Raw genomic sequence first — 16210 nt, 5'->3', positions numbered from 1 at the left:
TGAAAAGACTTTTGGATCATTATTAAAAAGTTATTATTGGATCTCTTAAAAAGAATCAGTGATTTGACACAATCAATTCCTCGTAAAGAACACAGTCTTCTGGGACTGATACATACAAATCCATACAGAAAAAAAGGGTCGATCGTGAATTAGAGGCATCACATGTAGGACAAATGTGACTACACATGAGAGGAGTGCGCTTGCAGTTCGTACCACGGAGGTAATACATGCACACACTAGAAAGTTTTCCAAAAATGAAAAAGGCCCGAAGTCAAATGAGCCCTTTGCAAGCCAAATGTCTGTCTCTCTGTCTCTGTACAGAAGTGTCTGTACGTACTGTTGAATGAGCAAAGTAAGTGCTAAAGTTCTGGACTTGGAAAGACAAGCACATGCAACATACATACACTAAGAAGGGAAAATGTGAACGGGTGCAGACTTAGAAGTGCGCTATCATTTATAGATATATACTATAGCGAGTCTTTATATATCTATACACGTATATAAAAACTCCTTATAAAGAGCATCTTCTGGCCCTATTGTCTTATAACTGCCATACTTTTAGTGTCTAAACAAGACATTAAAAAACAAACAAAACATTAAATAGTATTCATTTACCACTAAATATTTCAGCAATAACAGTGCATTAAGGACAATTATCATAGCATTACTTTCAATGAAGATTTCTTAAAACGTGTTCTTATGTACAGCATTTCAAACTTATCGTTACTGTATTATAATGACGAGAAGACAATATTAACTTCAAAAGACAAACTTAACATTTTATGCCTTATGGTGGATTTTGTTTTCTTCCTAATTGTGACTGGATGACTGACATCAGAGTGATATCTATTTGCTTGCTGCCACTGTTTGTAGTTCATGAATCAAGTTCTGTGAAGACACAAACCGGTAAATGAATAAGATTTAAAAAAAAAAAAATCTCTTTTGAGAAGGCAAAAGTAAAACACGTCCTGAAAGTTTGTATGAGACGGCGACCTTGAGGTTTTAACACTCAGACTTAAAAAGGCACTGTCCACACATTGAAATATATTGTTATTCAGTCCAATAACAAAGAGGACACCACACAGATGAGAGAGGAGTTCACTGCTGTATGATGACAAACTAAACAAGACCCATTAAGCAGTAGCTGCCAGACAACCCACGATGGTGACACGGCCAAGATCAGTACTTCCACCAGCACAGCTGCCAGTGTCCTATCGTACAATACCAGAACAGGATAAAATGACAATGAACTACTAATTATCACACTACCAAAATCTTGATATGATTTCTCTTCTTACAGTGTAGAATTATCTTTTCCAATTATGCGCAATGGAGTTGACAGGCAGTTTTACTGTAGTCTCACAATCATTTAGTAAAGGTTGCTTTTGTCAGACATAGGTCCACTTCTGTCTTTGTCTCCTTAATGCGGAAGAAATATAAAGCACACATATATGTAGGTTTATATATGGAAATAATAAATATGATTGTATACTGTCCATATACATGCTTTCTCTAACAACAATTCATTTTGAATATAATTATCATGATGAAGACAGGAGACAACGCTAAAAACAAAATGCCAAAGTCTAGTATCAATTATTCAGCTGTAAGAATTACAATACAGAATGGAAATCCTATTTGAAATCATTTACAACCAATGAAACTTTAACCATACGAAACCAGTGAATGTCGTGCCCCTCAAGAAAAAAAAACAAAAAAAAAAACGGAGGCGTTACACAAGTACTGTAAAAGCTTTTCTTCTCATTTTGCATAGGAACTGTATGCATTTTATTGCCCCACTGTGGTAAGTGACAGGCACATACAGTATTAATACTTTTAAACCTCGCTTAAGTAGAGTTTAATTCAGAGCAGTTTGTCGGGTACAACCCCATGCTCTTTAGCCACACTTTAAGCATAGAAAAGAAGTTTGGCAAAGAACCTCGGAAAAGCTGCTGGTTTCATTTCCCAGAATACACCACGGTTTTGGAAGGCTGCTGCAACACCTGGCCTTTGTGCCTGACCAAGGGGAAATAATAATAATAATAATAAAAAAAGAACATAAAACAACAGTAACTTAAAAAAATAACACAAAAATAACAAATCTTCATATAAAGGAGATATATAAATCAGTCTAGATCACCGTTGAGAGATCCACTTGAACAAGGAGCAGTGCCTTTTCCTCATCTGGTGTCCTGGCCTTCACCTAATCTCTTGCAGTGCAGGTTCAAAACCCTCCAAGCAAAATATTGCTAGGTTTAAAAACATCACATTGACGTTTGTCTGTGTAATACTAATAAAAAGGTCTGGTCAGCCTGTAAGTGTCATCAATTCTACTGTAGAGGGGAGGGAGAAAAAGACAGCAGATTTATTGACATTATTAAAACAGAGCATTCTTAGCCAGTAAAAACGCAAGAGTGGGCTAGGTAGGAACATTAACTCTGGGAGCAGAACAGGGTTCGGTCAGGTCCGAGACAGGTGCCTAACTGAGCAAGGCCGTTACTGACAGCCCATAATGACAATCTGTGCGGCTTTCATTCAGTCGTAAAACGCAAGGAACCTTTGTTCATTATCATGATACACCACCGTGCCGCATTGCGACGATAAACTCTTTCCCCCTCAGTGCGACGATAAAATTATTCCCCCCCCCCCCCCCCCCTAAAAACCAGGGCCGGTACCAGAACCATGGTGGACCACCATGCCGCAACGTGAGGGTACACTGTTCCCCTCCTAACACCAGGGCCAGTTCCAGAACCTCGAGAGGAGACAGTGTCTGTCTTCAGTGTGTGCCAGCAGTGTACGGCTGGTGATTTCTGTACAGCGCAAAGGCAGTTTTAAACAGGTTAAAAACGTCATCTTCCAAAAAAAAAAAAAAGGTTACCGTGATCCTGGCTTGTGAGAATAAACGGAGAGAGAGGGCCACAAGCTGTCAAGCACTGGTGATACACTACTCCGGCTGTTTCTGCAGGGCTGTCATTGCCACCACCGAGAGCACTCTGTTGGAGTGTGCAGAAAAAAGGGACACAGACAGCAGGAAAAAGAAGAGAGAGAGGGGCTCAGTTCCACTGATGACCACTAGATGTCCCTAGCGCACAATGTCCTTGCACTCAAACCCTTCACAGAACAGGATAGTCGGTGCGGGCGAGTTCCACCTCCATGTTTTAGGTCACGCAGCATGGCTCCTTTTGACTGCTTTCACAGGGTAAGTACCGCAGAGAGCAGCAGTGTCAGCTGAAATACTCAGTGCTCAGTCAGGTGTGGCTGCGAGGCAGAGAGGCGGGGCAGGAGAGGGGCTCTTTCAGGGGTCTTTGTTCCAGGGCCTCTTGAAGGCTGTCGGCAGTGCATTCCCTTAGGCTGAGTTTGGAGGAAAATGTACGTGAGAGTTTTTTTTTTTTTTTTTTGAAATAACAATGATGGTTAGAGTAATGATACACAGACATGAAAGAAAACACCGGGAGGTAACAGTCTCTGGAACGCTTTAGTAACTGTTAGCTGCTCTTTGTGGTGATGTGCATACTGTGACCTTTGACCCCTCTCTCCACAGCACAGCCAGCCAATCCATGGTGTCTGCAGAGTGCCTCATGCTGTGACCAATACGCACAGATCCGCTGGGCTCGAGAAACACCCCCATATTCATAAACCCAGCCTCCGAAGCACATTGAAATTCCTGTAGCATGATTACAGGCCTGTTTCCTTCTCACAAAAAAGACGAAAAGACAGAGATCTGTACAGTTCTGTAAAATGTAATGACACGGCGTTTGCATGATGTGTGGATTGTGGGAAGGGTCCAGGAACTCACGGTGGTGGTCCAGGCCAGAGGGAAGTGGCGTTTGCTGTCCAGGGTGCAGAGTGAGTGTGTGCGCCTCCCTCTCGCCACACTCTCTGAGAATCTGCAAATCTATATACAGGTGCCTAAATTCATTATAAAACAAACTCTAACAACACATTTAGATAGACTGCATGTTATAGAATCCCTGCAATGACACCAGCTGGTCAGCCGGTACTCCATCTGTACAAATGCAATTTCAAAATTACACTATAGAAGAATTTCGAAAGCTTGTTACGTTTGTTTCATATCAGTTAGCTGTTGGTTTGTTTCTTTTTTCCTTTTGTTTTGCTCTTTTTTTTTTAACACGTTTCTTGATGAGATATAAATCCGTGATGGGAATCATTCAGTGTGGAAAAAAATGAATGTAAAGGGCTTGATTTTCCTGTGTTTCATCCCATCGGTGGACATATTATGAAAAATATTTACCAAGACAACTAAAAAACTGAAGTAAACTTGAAAACTCTGCAGAGCGAACATTGTCTCTGGTCAAACAAATACAAAAGGAGCAGTATATTAATGAACAGAGCTGCGATTCGTCCTCAGGAGGAACTAAGTGCTCTCGTTCTGAGAACATTGTCTTTGTGAAGCACGGTTTTGCCAAGAGGTTGTGCCGGACCCTTTCCTACTCCTTTATTTCGTATTTTCTTTTTTCTAAAATAAAACAACAGGTAAAAAAAAAAAATCTTTTTATTACCCTTTCGCTAAGGGCAAGGGAGGGTTTGTTTTTGGTTCCTATGTTGAATATGCCTTCGTATTGCAAAAACCCCAAGACAGGGCAAGGTGAAGGCCCATGTGGACATCAGAGCGAGGTCTTGGAGGAGCTGGGGGTGAGTCCTGAGCGGGAGTAAGGATTTGGAAGTGTCGCATGGAAGTGAGGGCCAGAGTGGAGCTGACAGAAGAGGACAGAGCTTGTTGGAAGTGTGGGAGTGAAAGCAGAGTTTGTATGGCAGTGAGGGCGGGGCCTGTGTGGGAGTGAAGGCGGGGTTTGTATGGCAGTGAGGGCGGGGCCTGTGTGGGAGTGAGGGTGGGGGTAATAAGTTTGTGAGGGCGGGGTTAATATGGGACTGAGGACAGGGTTTGTATGGGAGTGAAGGCGGGGATAATGTGGGAGTGTGGGAAGGGTCTATATGGAAGTGAGAACGGGGTCTACATGGACTGAGGGCAGGGTTAATATCGGAGTGAGGGCAGTGTGATATGGAAAAGAGGGAGGGGTCTATGTGGAAGTGAGGGAGGGGCTAGACAGGGCGAAACTTGGGTGGCGAGAGAGGACGAGACCTGCCCGGGGGGGCCTCAGTAGCGATGTGACTGGTGGGAGTACTGAGAGCTCTGCTGAGATGAGGACGAATATCCCATGGTGCTCTGGGACTGAGTGGAACCTTGGACGTTGCTTTGGTAACCAAGGCGGGAACTGGAGTGCTGAGAAGAGAGAGAAAAAAAAACAATGACCTTTCAACAGACAGAAACAAGAAAAAAAAACAAGCCTTCATATTTGCTTCTACTGTTGCTTATGACCTTGTATTTAGGTATTAGGTATTTAGGTAGTATTATGACTGTTTTCTTTTACATAGGACAGAATAAATAAATGCCTAAGCTATGCCAATCTTGACAAAATTCATTTCCAGCATTTTCAAATACTACTTCTGTACTTATTTCCAAGCCAGCAGAGTCTGCATTCATGCATAGCTGTGGCCATTCTGCTGTGAAATACTTTTAAATTGCTTTTTAACCTGTTTCTTTATGAGATGCCACTTTAATTTGTGTAATTACAGCTTGTACCTGGCTTTAAGCTGGCATGGTATGTGGGAACACCCATCTATTTTCACCAACTTTGTGCCACTGATGGCATTTATCTGCTGCGATGAACATGACACAAAGGTATCACACACAGGAATGCCATGTGTGTTTTGCTGCAGTATGACAGAGCAGTGAGGGGAAGCGGTCCCCCCGGAGGGCAGGGTGGCACTTCCCAGATAAACCAAATTCAGGAGCTTGGCATAGATGCACGGGTGAGAATTTGTGTGCCTAACTGAACGAACCGCACCCTTATGCCACTGATGCATAGCTGACCGAAACAATACCTCCAGCCATGCTGCAGAGCCAGGCCTGGATCAGCGCACTTGACAGACGTCCAGGTGACTAATGCTCAGAATCAGAGGTGATTCTGGGCGCAACTCAACTCTCATCAGCCGTCCTAGCCTGCTCTGTCCTCCAGGTGACGTCAGCGCTTACACCTGGGGACGTTTCCCTGAACTATGGCTGGGCGACCCGAGATCACTGCTGCAGGCCGCCTGCGGAGGGCGCTGTGGCAACGGTCATAGGTAGGATGGGCTTGCTGTGAGGAGTTTGTGTGTTTGGTGAACAGAGAAAGAGAGAAACAGAGAGAGAGAAAGAGACAGGAAGAGAGAGAGAGAGAGAGAGGGAGGGACAGAGACACAGCGAGAGAGAGAGACAGGCACAAAGACAGAGAAAGAAAGAAACAGAGAGAGAGAAAAAGACAAAGAGACAGAGAGAGGGAGAGAAAAGGAGGGAGAAGGAGAGAGAGATAAAGAGAGATAGAGAGACACAGAGAGAGAGAGAGAGAGACACAGAGAGACAGACAGAGAAAGAGAGAGAGAGAGAGAGAGAGGGTGAGTGAGCGAGCACACAGCTTGTGCCAGGAGAGACTGACATGTCCCCAGGGGCTGTGGCCACCACACTCTCCCCAGCTGCAGCCCATGCGGGGGTATATTTATACTCGCGGGGCCGAGAGGGAAGGAGAGGTGCACTCTGGGAACGCCGAGCGGGGAGAGCGATCAATGAAAGGGAAAGTAGGCCGCCGAGCATGACACTGTGGCAGCCGGCTACCGTGATGCCCCAGGGTGGATATTTATACATTTGCTGAGACCTGACTTTGGTTCTGCTTGCAGCTGTCCACATGCAGGCCCAGTCCCCAGTCTAATTATAGAACCCCCCCCCCCCCGCCTCCCAACACACACACCACACTACACCACCCCACCCAGCGACAAGCTGATACCTACGAACAAGACACAACGGCGGTTTTGGCCAGTTCACAGAGATCAGCTTGTCCCCCCTCCCTTGCAATCTCAGCTCTGGTTCTCTCCTTTCTCTCCCCCCCTGCAGTCACTCTGGGAGCCCGCGATAGAGGCTGGGGTACAGATAAGGCAGACAGCCTCGAGACCACTGCGGTCTGAAACAGAGCGTACCGATCTGACGCCTCATTTATCTGCGGTTCAGTGTGAACCCCGACAGGCCATGAGAACAGCACTGCGCTGACATCACAGGTTTGGAATTTCTGAACTGTGGCACAGCACTCCTCTCTGGTTTTTGGCGGGGGGTGGGATGGGAAATTTTTCACCATTCCACCCACCTAGGAGCCGCATGGCATGTTCCTGCCACACTGCATTTCTGTCGCTGAGATCTGGCCACAGTCTCGATGCACACCCATCTCCAGATGTAAATTACTTCTGAGAAACTATAGTCAGATGAGGAAAGGGTGGATTTAATAAAATATTTCAGCGGTGTACCACAGTAGTAGGGAGCAGGGAGCATTACATTATTAAATAATTATCATTTAGCAGATGCTCTCATCCAGAGTAACTCACATACATTACAGTTTTAACATGCTAACCCTAACCCCCCCCCCCCCCCCCCCCCCCCGGCTGGTATTCTACCGTTGCCGGTATACCGTGTGGCCTCCCGCATGCAATCTGCTGTCACGTCAGGTAACCGAGCGCCCCTGCGGGCCGAGTGTCAGGAGCTATATAAACATGACGGAGGGAATCAGTGCACTGCTCCGCCCGACACAGAGGCTGTGACACAACATCTTCAATGACACAGAGCGGGAAGTCAACGTCCCTGCAATTTACAGAGAAGCTCCGGGGCCTCACACAGAAACGAAGGTTTCATACTGACATTTAATAAAGGACACAGATAAACCGCAGCCATAGCAACTTGCCAGACTGATGGTTTTCCTTGTCCTTGCAGTGGTCAGTTATCTAATGCTTACAAAAGCTTTCTGTATCAGCGTAGGTAAATACACTACTATTGTATATTCCTCATACAGTGTGTTTGGTCTGCTTGGTGCAGATGTGAGTGCTGGATATATGGCCATCTTCCGACGAAGACTGAAGACGCACCACTTCAGACTGCATCTTGGTTCCACCACAATCCCCACCCCCTAACACCTGCTACTTGTATTGCTTTCTGTTTATTTTATGTGTAGTATTACAATGCATTTTGGATTCTGTGATCTAGTGACTGTGATGTATGGTAGTGTGTGTACTTGGCTTGGTACTTGGTTGCTAGGCTGTGTAGTCAGGTTGCACAGGTTAACTTGTGGTAGGGCTTCAATAGTGTTGTGCTCACACTGTCTGGTCTGGGAGTGTTGTTAGCCTGGTCGGGGGTACGGCATTCAAACGTACTCACATTACATCGATAACTACTCTTAGCACAGCGATGCGCTTATTTGGAAGTCGCTCTGGGTAAGACCGTCTGCTAAATGACATGTAATGTAATGTAGTGTACATACGCAGCGGTGAAGCCCCACCTGGTAGTCTGACTGCATGACCCCCGTGCCTGAGGAGGCCCCCGAGGGCCCGATGCGAGGTTTCTTGTTGGGGGGCCCCTGGTCCTGGCCGTGCTGCAGGCCGCTGCCGGCCGTGGCCCCCCCAGTGCCGGCGGTGCCGTTGGTCTGGGCGGAGCTCTGCTGGGAGGGGGCCTGCTGGGCGGCGGTCTGCTGCTGCGTCTGAGCCTGCGTCTGCGCAGCCGTCTGCTGGTGCTGCTGGGTCTGGTTCTGAGCAGACGCACGCACACGCACACACACGCATGCACGCGCACACACACACACACACACACACATACGCATGCACACACACGCACACACACACACGCGCACACACGCGCACACACACACACACACATGCACACGCACACACACACATACAGGCAGACAGACACAAACACGTACACATACAAGCAGACAGACACACACACACATACAGGCACACACACACACATACACATGCAGGCAGACAGACACACACACACACATACAGGCGCGCACACACACACACACACACACACACACGCACATACAGGCAGACAGACACACACACGTACACATACAAGCAGACAGACACACACACACATACAGGCACACACACACACATACACATGCAGGCAGACAGACACACACACACATACAGGCGCGCGCACACACACACACACACACACACACACACACACACACACACACACACACATACAGGCAGACAGACAGAGCAAAAGTGCACACACACAGACATGCACACACGGACACAAAGCGCAATCACACAGAGGTAAAACGAAATGCACGCATGTAAAAATCAGAAAGCGTACAGCACTGCCGTGCTGCTGTGAAGCCAAGCCTTTCTCTAAGTCTGGCAGAACACAGGCAGCAATATCTGAACCACACAATATGCACACTGCTGCCTTCTGTGTACTAAACTGTACTCTTAATGTACACTCTCCACTATTCTGTCAATGTAAAAACCCTTTACAGTCACTTTATGGGGAGGAGAAGGACATAGAAAAGAGCTCTGAACTGCAGTCATAAGGATTGTGGATTTAACTCTGCCACACTCTGCCGCAATTCCCTCAGAGAGGATCCGGTGTATATTAACTAGCTCTACGGCCATTTTGACACTCAAACAGCGTCAGCAGAAATGAGCAGCTGTAGTACAGGCCTTGCTGGCGGTGACGACGGGGAGACCAGGCTTACACATCTACTGGCGGCCTCGCCGTGGAAACACGTTACATAACACGCTGCCTACTCAACGGCAGCTGGCGGTATCGAGTGGGAGCCCTGGATTCAGGGGCGTAATGGCGTTTCGTTGCTTTGCTACCACACACGCGTTCCCTTCGAGGAGCGGCCTTCACTGCATAACATCCACTTTACTTATGGTTTACCTTCATTTCCATGTGCCTGCATGGCACAGTAAATACAATTCAAGCAACCCTTTGAACAGGAAAATTCAATAGGGCATGCTTCTGTTAGTGACACTGTAAAAGATTCACCACCTCTCTGAAATGGATGCATCAGAGATATTCTCCGTAATCGTCTAATCTACCTGGGTTTCTTCCGCTTTGTTTTCTTCAGCCGCCTTCAGGTGTAGGTGGACTGTGCTATAAGTAGACTGTTCAGAACCACCTGCTTCGCATTGTGTGAAGTCTCACTGACAGTGAAGTCTAGTGCATTTGTTTTTTTTTCCCCCTCTGGTATATCTGTCACTCCTGATGAACTCAAACTATCACTTAGTGCACATTCCTGAAGCATTCCACATCACGGAAAAATTATGACAATTCTCATGGTTGCATCACTCATGACTCAGGGAATGTGGTACTGTCGAAACCACCTGTTACACCTCACAAAAGGCAAAATTATGCTCCTGTGAAAGTATCTTTGAGAAACGTAAACAATCTAACTACTTCTGAGTTGCCCACCGAATCACTCTAAATCCAAACGTGAAGTTTTACCTTCTCAGTTTTTTCTTCAGGTTCATCCTCATTTAGAAATTCTCTTTTTGGGTAGGGTATCTGACATCCAGCAAACACACTACAGGGAAGAATGACAACAAAAACTGCTGCTTAGGCAAATATTTCATGTGTTTCAGAGACAAACTGTTTTAAGGTTTGACGTTGCTTCAAAAGAGAAAATGTCTTCAGAATTTATCACTGTGGGTTTCCTTATCTTTGATAAGGACAGATAAGGAAAATCTATCTTCCTTCAGCACTCTGCACCATTTCACATTTACAGAGGCTTACAAAATATCTTGTGTGAATTAATAAAATAAGAAAATAACTTAAAATATCTAAGAAAAATGTGCACAGCCAGATGACTGAATGAATCCCTCACAGCTGGGTTTTAATACCGAACAGGAATTTGGAAAAAAAACAACGTACTCTTAATGAGTGACATGGTGACTAGATTCTGTCAGTTATGCTGGCCTAGAGTGACGCATGAGTGGAACATCTTCGGCAGCTTCTTACAGTAAACTAAATCCAAGTCTGAACGTGTATTTGAAATCATTTACTGGTGTGCAGAAAAAAACTGGTTGGGTTGAGGTAAGACCACATTATTCCTATTCTCTCTGCACTGGAAAAAAAAAAAAACAGATGAGAGAGGTATCGGCACTGAATGCATATAACGTGTGAAACTTAGCTGATGACACGACAGGTTTTGACATTTCTGGGAAATACTCAATAATGTTTAGTTACTCAGTTACAATATCCAGGGCTTTTCGAGAATTTGTGTCTTGAGCAGGGCAATACAATACAACACAACACAGATCAGGCTTGCAGTCTTCAGTGAAACATTCTGTCTACGTTTATGCAGCGTTATTTAAATGGTTGACTCACTCGGATGTGGGTAAAGGGTCTTCCAGGAAATAGGGATCCTGCAGTGCCTGTTCTGAGGTGATCCTTTTCGTGGGGTCCATCGTGAGGAGCTTCTGTAACTAGAATGACCCATCACCGTGAAATTAATGTGACTTACCAAACTGAACAAAAACTGAACACATCTATACACTTTCTGTAGTTTTACAGCAGAGATAACTGATTTATGATTACCTGCATGTATCATTTTCATTGTGCATTGAGTTACACCCCCAAACATGAAGCTCTTTCCAAATGCACTATTTGTCACCTTATGATGCCACCGTTTTTCATCGAGTTAAGAATGTATAACTCATTACAGGACGTTACACAGCAAAGTAAAGTAAACTCCACAGCAGGTGACCTTTAGATAACACTGTGCGATAAATACTGCAGGCTCTTACCAAGAGGAACACTTTGCTGTCCGGCTTTACTTTATGCTTCTCCATGTACTTGATGAGGCTGCTGTTTGCATACCTAAATACGGGACAATATGACATCATTAAGACACAAAAATGCGCAAAACATAAAAATGCAAAGAAACTAACTGCTGGGAATGAGAGTGGCGTGCACCATGATGAGCCGATAGACCTCAAAGAGGTCACTGTGTGACACGAAAGGGCGCAGGGGACAGACAGGGCCGCAATGGGTCGCGGTGCACCACGGCTCCACTCACGTTGTTCTCCTGAAGTCTTTCTGAAGGGTGGGGTACTCGGGCATCTTCCTAATGTCCTCCCAGTCCTTATCTGAGGAATTCACAGAAAGGAAAATACATTCACCATCTACATGCATACATTGCTACTGCCTTCAGATAAGCTACTGTCATACACCAAGAGTTCTGGTTATATATTATTAATATGTATTAATATGTCACATGTATCCTTTTACACTTACATCTACATTACATTTTACATTTAGTTGCTAAGAAGACACTCTTATCCAGAATGACCTACATAGGGTACAATTTTTACATATTATTCATTGATACAGCTGGACATTCACTGAGGCAATTCTGGGTTAAGTGCCCTAAGGAACAAAGAAAAGACTTTTCTCCCTAGATGTGTTATTTTGAAAGGATCAGATGAGATTAAATGAAACCTGGGCTATTCGTAGAACAGACTCCCTGGAAGCCTTCAAGAGAAAGCTGAAAACTCATCTCTTCAAGCTTTACCTCTAGTCTACCTTCCTCTCTATCCTATCTATCCCTATTTTCTATTCAAAAAAGGACTCTACGCTAGTTTAGCCGTTGGCAGGCAGAGGCTGCCCACATGCTAATCGCAGCCTGGACCGACACGGACCTGCCGGGAAGCCCATGACACTGAATATCCGGTCCAGCTGGTCGTGGTGGAAGGGGTTGCTGGTTTTGATGTCCTCCTGGCGGCAGTGAAAGATGGGCTCCGACGTCAGCAGCTCGGCGAAGATGCAGCCGATCGCCCAGATGTCTGACGGAGAGAGAGAGGGGCGTTGGTTAGTGCACACTCAGCGCAGCAGCGCTCACATTCCAGGTAAAGACGGTGAAATCGCGCTTCGACAGCCACTTCTGCCTGACGACACGTTCTGCGCTTATGCAATATGTTGACCATACAGGGCTGCACACTCTTGGGGCCTGGCTGTGATGTTGTAAACAGAAGTGCCCAAGGCTAACACAACAGTCACGCACAGGTGCCCCTATTGCACATTTGCGCTCTTGCTTGGGACATAGTCTACTGTGTATTGATGTAAATGTGGGTTGTAAGACGAGGGTCCAGCTGTATTGCGGCATTTCGACAACACAAAAGCCCCCGTGCAGAGAGCCGCACTCGCAGCACGTGGGCTGGGGGGGGGGGACATCTTTTGATGAGCCGGAGGTGTGAGGAGGGAGGGGCCGTGTGCTAGCCAATCAGGGTGCAGCCTCAATACCTTCAGTGTTTGCCCTGACCATGCTACAGTTGCCATGGAGATAAGGCAACAATGGACAATAGCCGGAATGTTGGGCTTCACCACATGCTAGGAGGAAGAGGGAGACAGCAGTACTGGTGCTCTTTAGCCAATACTTTCCTCACCTCTCTAACAGGTTACTATTTCTTTTAATTGCCTCCCCCCGTCAACTGTTCCAGCCAGGAACGAAGCACTCCGCAAAGCCTCAGACGGCATAAACACGAGTGCAAAAAAAAAAAAAAAGGTGACTGCACTGCGCCCAAAATACCACTGCAGTGTGAATATTCACAACCATAATCTAAACTGCTGGACCACCACCCAGCCACCTACACTGAGCAAGGTATGAGGCTGAAAACTGCAATGCCAGCACTGCCGCCATTTTCTCCACTGACACAGACATCAAATCGCTGAACACAGCGGTGTGTTTTCGCGGGGTCAAAACCAGGCCCTTGGTAACACAGAAGTTTATGTTTTGTTTTGAACAGGACAGGGGAGAAATGACCCTCCTGAAAGCCTCACGTATCAGCTGAGCCATGTATGCAAATTACATTCATTTACATTGTGATAAACAACTCGCCAAAAGGCTAAAAATGGAAACTTGTGGCTCCTGATGGCACAGTTCATAGCAGATGAGTGGAGATGCAAAGACATGTTCCGGTCGTGATGACAACACACTGAAAGCGTCTGCTGGCACTAGCTGGTGCTGCTGACAATTAGCATGCCCAACAGAGTAACAGACAGATACTCCAAAGGGCCAACAATACGATGTCAGCCGCTGTCAGTGTGTAAATATAAACTGCACTACAGTGGTTGTTGAGCAGCTATCTTTCTGGCACTTACTGACACCCACGTAGCCGTGAGTGATTTTGCACAGAAGCTCAGCCTGTCATATATGAGGTGTGAAGGCCGAGGTCGCAGACCAAAGTGCAACACTCAAAGCACGGGGCTTGTCAGTTTTACTTTCCATTTCGATCTTATCCACTCCACTGCAGAGGAGATCAAATGCATGTCTGTAAAAATGTGGATATTTCTCATGTTCCCCGCAGGCTGCATTTAGCCGAAGCTTTCCTCTATCACATGACGGGTTCCCTCTTCCTGATAGGCTGCCTCCCCACTGGCCACGCCCCTTACCCCCGTGCTTACCTATCGCTTTGGTGTAATGTCGTGCTCCGAGCAGCAGCTCAGGCGCCCGGTACCAGAAGGTCACCACGACCGGGTCGAGATCAGCCAGGGGCTTCAGGGGCGAGTTGAAGAGTCTGGCGAAGCCCATGTCCGCTGCAGTGACATACAGCACACGGTCAACAACAAAGGCGTTTTATTACATTACATTACTGACATTTAGGAGATTGTCTTATCCAGAGTGAATTACATAGGTGAGAGTTTTATAGGTCATATGTTTACACAAATATAGTATAGACAAGTGTGTGTGTGTATATATACACACACACACACACACAATAAAACAGAGGAGTTATCCATTTACACAGCTGGCTATTTACTGAGGCGATTCTGGGTTAAGTACCTTGCCCAAGGATACTTCAGCAGTGTCCCGGCTGGGAATCGAACCGGCAACCTTTCGGCTGTGAGCCCTGCTCCTTACCACTATGCTACACTGCTGCCCCTATATGCGCATTTCAACCCATTATGCACTCTGCATGTGTTTTAGGATGGGGGGGGGCTACACATTGAGAAACTGCATTAGTGAGTGCATTAAGGTGTTAGATGACAGGGAGGATCCACAGCATAGCAGCTTTGTAAACGAGGCCAGACCACTAAAAGCTGGTCAAACCTGTCAAGCAAGACCCTTTTCCTTGAAATCCTTGTATGCAATCCAAAAAAAAAAAACTTTAATACATTAGTTAGGTTCCTCTCAACTGATTTGGGTATTCCCCCAGGCTGAGTCAAGTCACAAACACATGACAACTTCACTCAGCCAATTTGTTGCAAAAATGGTGGTGGACTTATCCTGAAAGGACTCTGCTTTCTTTGAAGAACAATAGATTCTGAACCAAGCATGGGAGCCATTGTCTTGGGGAAACTTTCCTATTCATAGTGAATATAGAGAGCAGCCTCCTCCAAGGTGAGAGATGTGACGTCAATGCTTAGATCCTTTCTGGTGATTTTGAATTAACAGTGCATGTTAGCGAGCTATGCGGGTCACCCCATGCTGCAGAATCTGTCCCAGTGAGTACGGCGAGCCGGTATTATCTTACACCAGTAATCTCGTAAATCCACACCCAAACGAGATGCCGAGACACCCTGCCTCTCGCCATTCCACAAAGAGCCCTATCTGTCAGCCCGGGCCCTGACAGGAAGCCAGATGCGGTAGTTTCGGGCCGGGAGACGCAAGAAAGACGTGGGCGCGTGGTCGGCAGCATCAAATGAGGAATGCCTTTCTTCAGGACTGACAGCATTGACTTTCATATCAGTGTATCAGCGTGAGCTGATCTTATAACTTCAAAAGGAACAACAAAGCCACAGGCATCTAACCTACGCTCCACTCAACCAGTACTCCACCTCAGGGCTCCAGTCAATAATTTAAGTTGTTTATTTTATGATGTGTATCACCACCTAACATGCACATTAGGGAACCTCCTGACCATGCCTGTTTGCCTAGGAGCCAACATAGCTAATGCTTGTCATTTGAGTAAATGGAGAAACATGGATCCTTGTTAAAAAGTTGATCTTTTTTCCTCACAAAAATAGCATTGTACACAGAGATTAAGACTCGTCTAGAATCAGAATCTTGTGAGCTTATTACAGGAAGTTTACATTGTCCTTACATGATCAACATTTCACTGAATCAAGTGTTCAGAGAGCAGTGGACCAACAAAAATAAGATTTTGAAAGGGTATCGCCTTCCTACAGCCAATGAAAAGCTGTAGCTGGCAGCAAGGCTGGTTTGCATCATCGCCTGGAGGAGAAGGGTCTGGCCCTCAGCCTACTGGACATAGTTTGGAAGACTCCATCATGCACTTGAGTACCCCACACATATCATAAACATATTTTTGAAGGGATTTTGACAATAAAAGGTAATATATCGCTTTGCCTCTGGCA

The 16210-nt window shown here is 45.9% G+C and overlaps 1 protein-coding gene across 1 annotated transcript in view; it reads right to left on the bottom strand.

The window, feature by feature from the left end:
* Positions 1-2668: 2668 nt before the first annotated feature.
* The window catches only part of cdk19 (cyclin-dependent kinase 19), a 43034-nt gene continuing 29492 nt past the window's right edge, over positions 2669-16210 (bottom strand). Inside the window, exons 6-13 of the mRNA XM_036550444.1 lie at positions 14297-14428; positions 12535-12678; positions 11913-11982; positions 11641-11713; positions 11222-11319; positions 10340-10418; positions 8373-8618; positions 2669-5242 (exon numbers count right to left, since the gene is read on the bottom strand). Coding sequence (XP_036406337.1) covers positions 5117-5242; positions 8373-8618; positions 10340-10418; positions 11222-11319; positions 11641-11713; positions 11913-11982; positions 12535-12678; positions 14297-14428 — 968 coding nt within the window. The 3' untranslated portion in view covers positions 2669-5116. The remainder of the gene's footprint in view (positions 5243-8372; positions 8619-10339; positions 10419-11221; positions 11320-11640; positions 11714-11912; positions 11983-12534; positions 12679-14296; positions 14429-16210) is intronic.

This window comes from Megalops cyprinoides, chromosome 17 (assembly GCF_013368585.1).
Source record: "Megalops cyprinoides isolate fMegCyp1 chromosome 17, fMegCyp1.pri, whole genome shotgun sequence".
NCBI lineage: Eukaryota > Metazoa > Chordata > Actinopteri > Elopiformes > Megalopidae > Megalops > Megalops cyprinoides.
The sequence above is the reverse complement of the archived record's forward strand: the minus strand, read 5'-3'. Positions and strand labels throughout refer to the sequence as shown.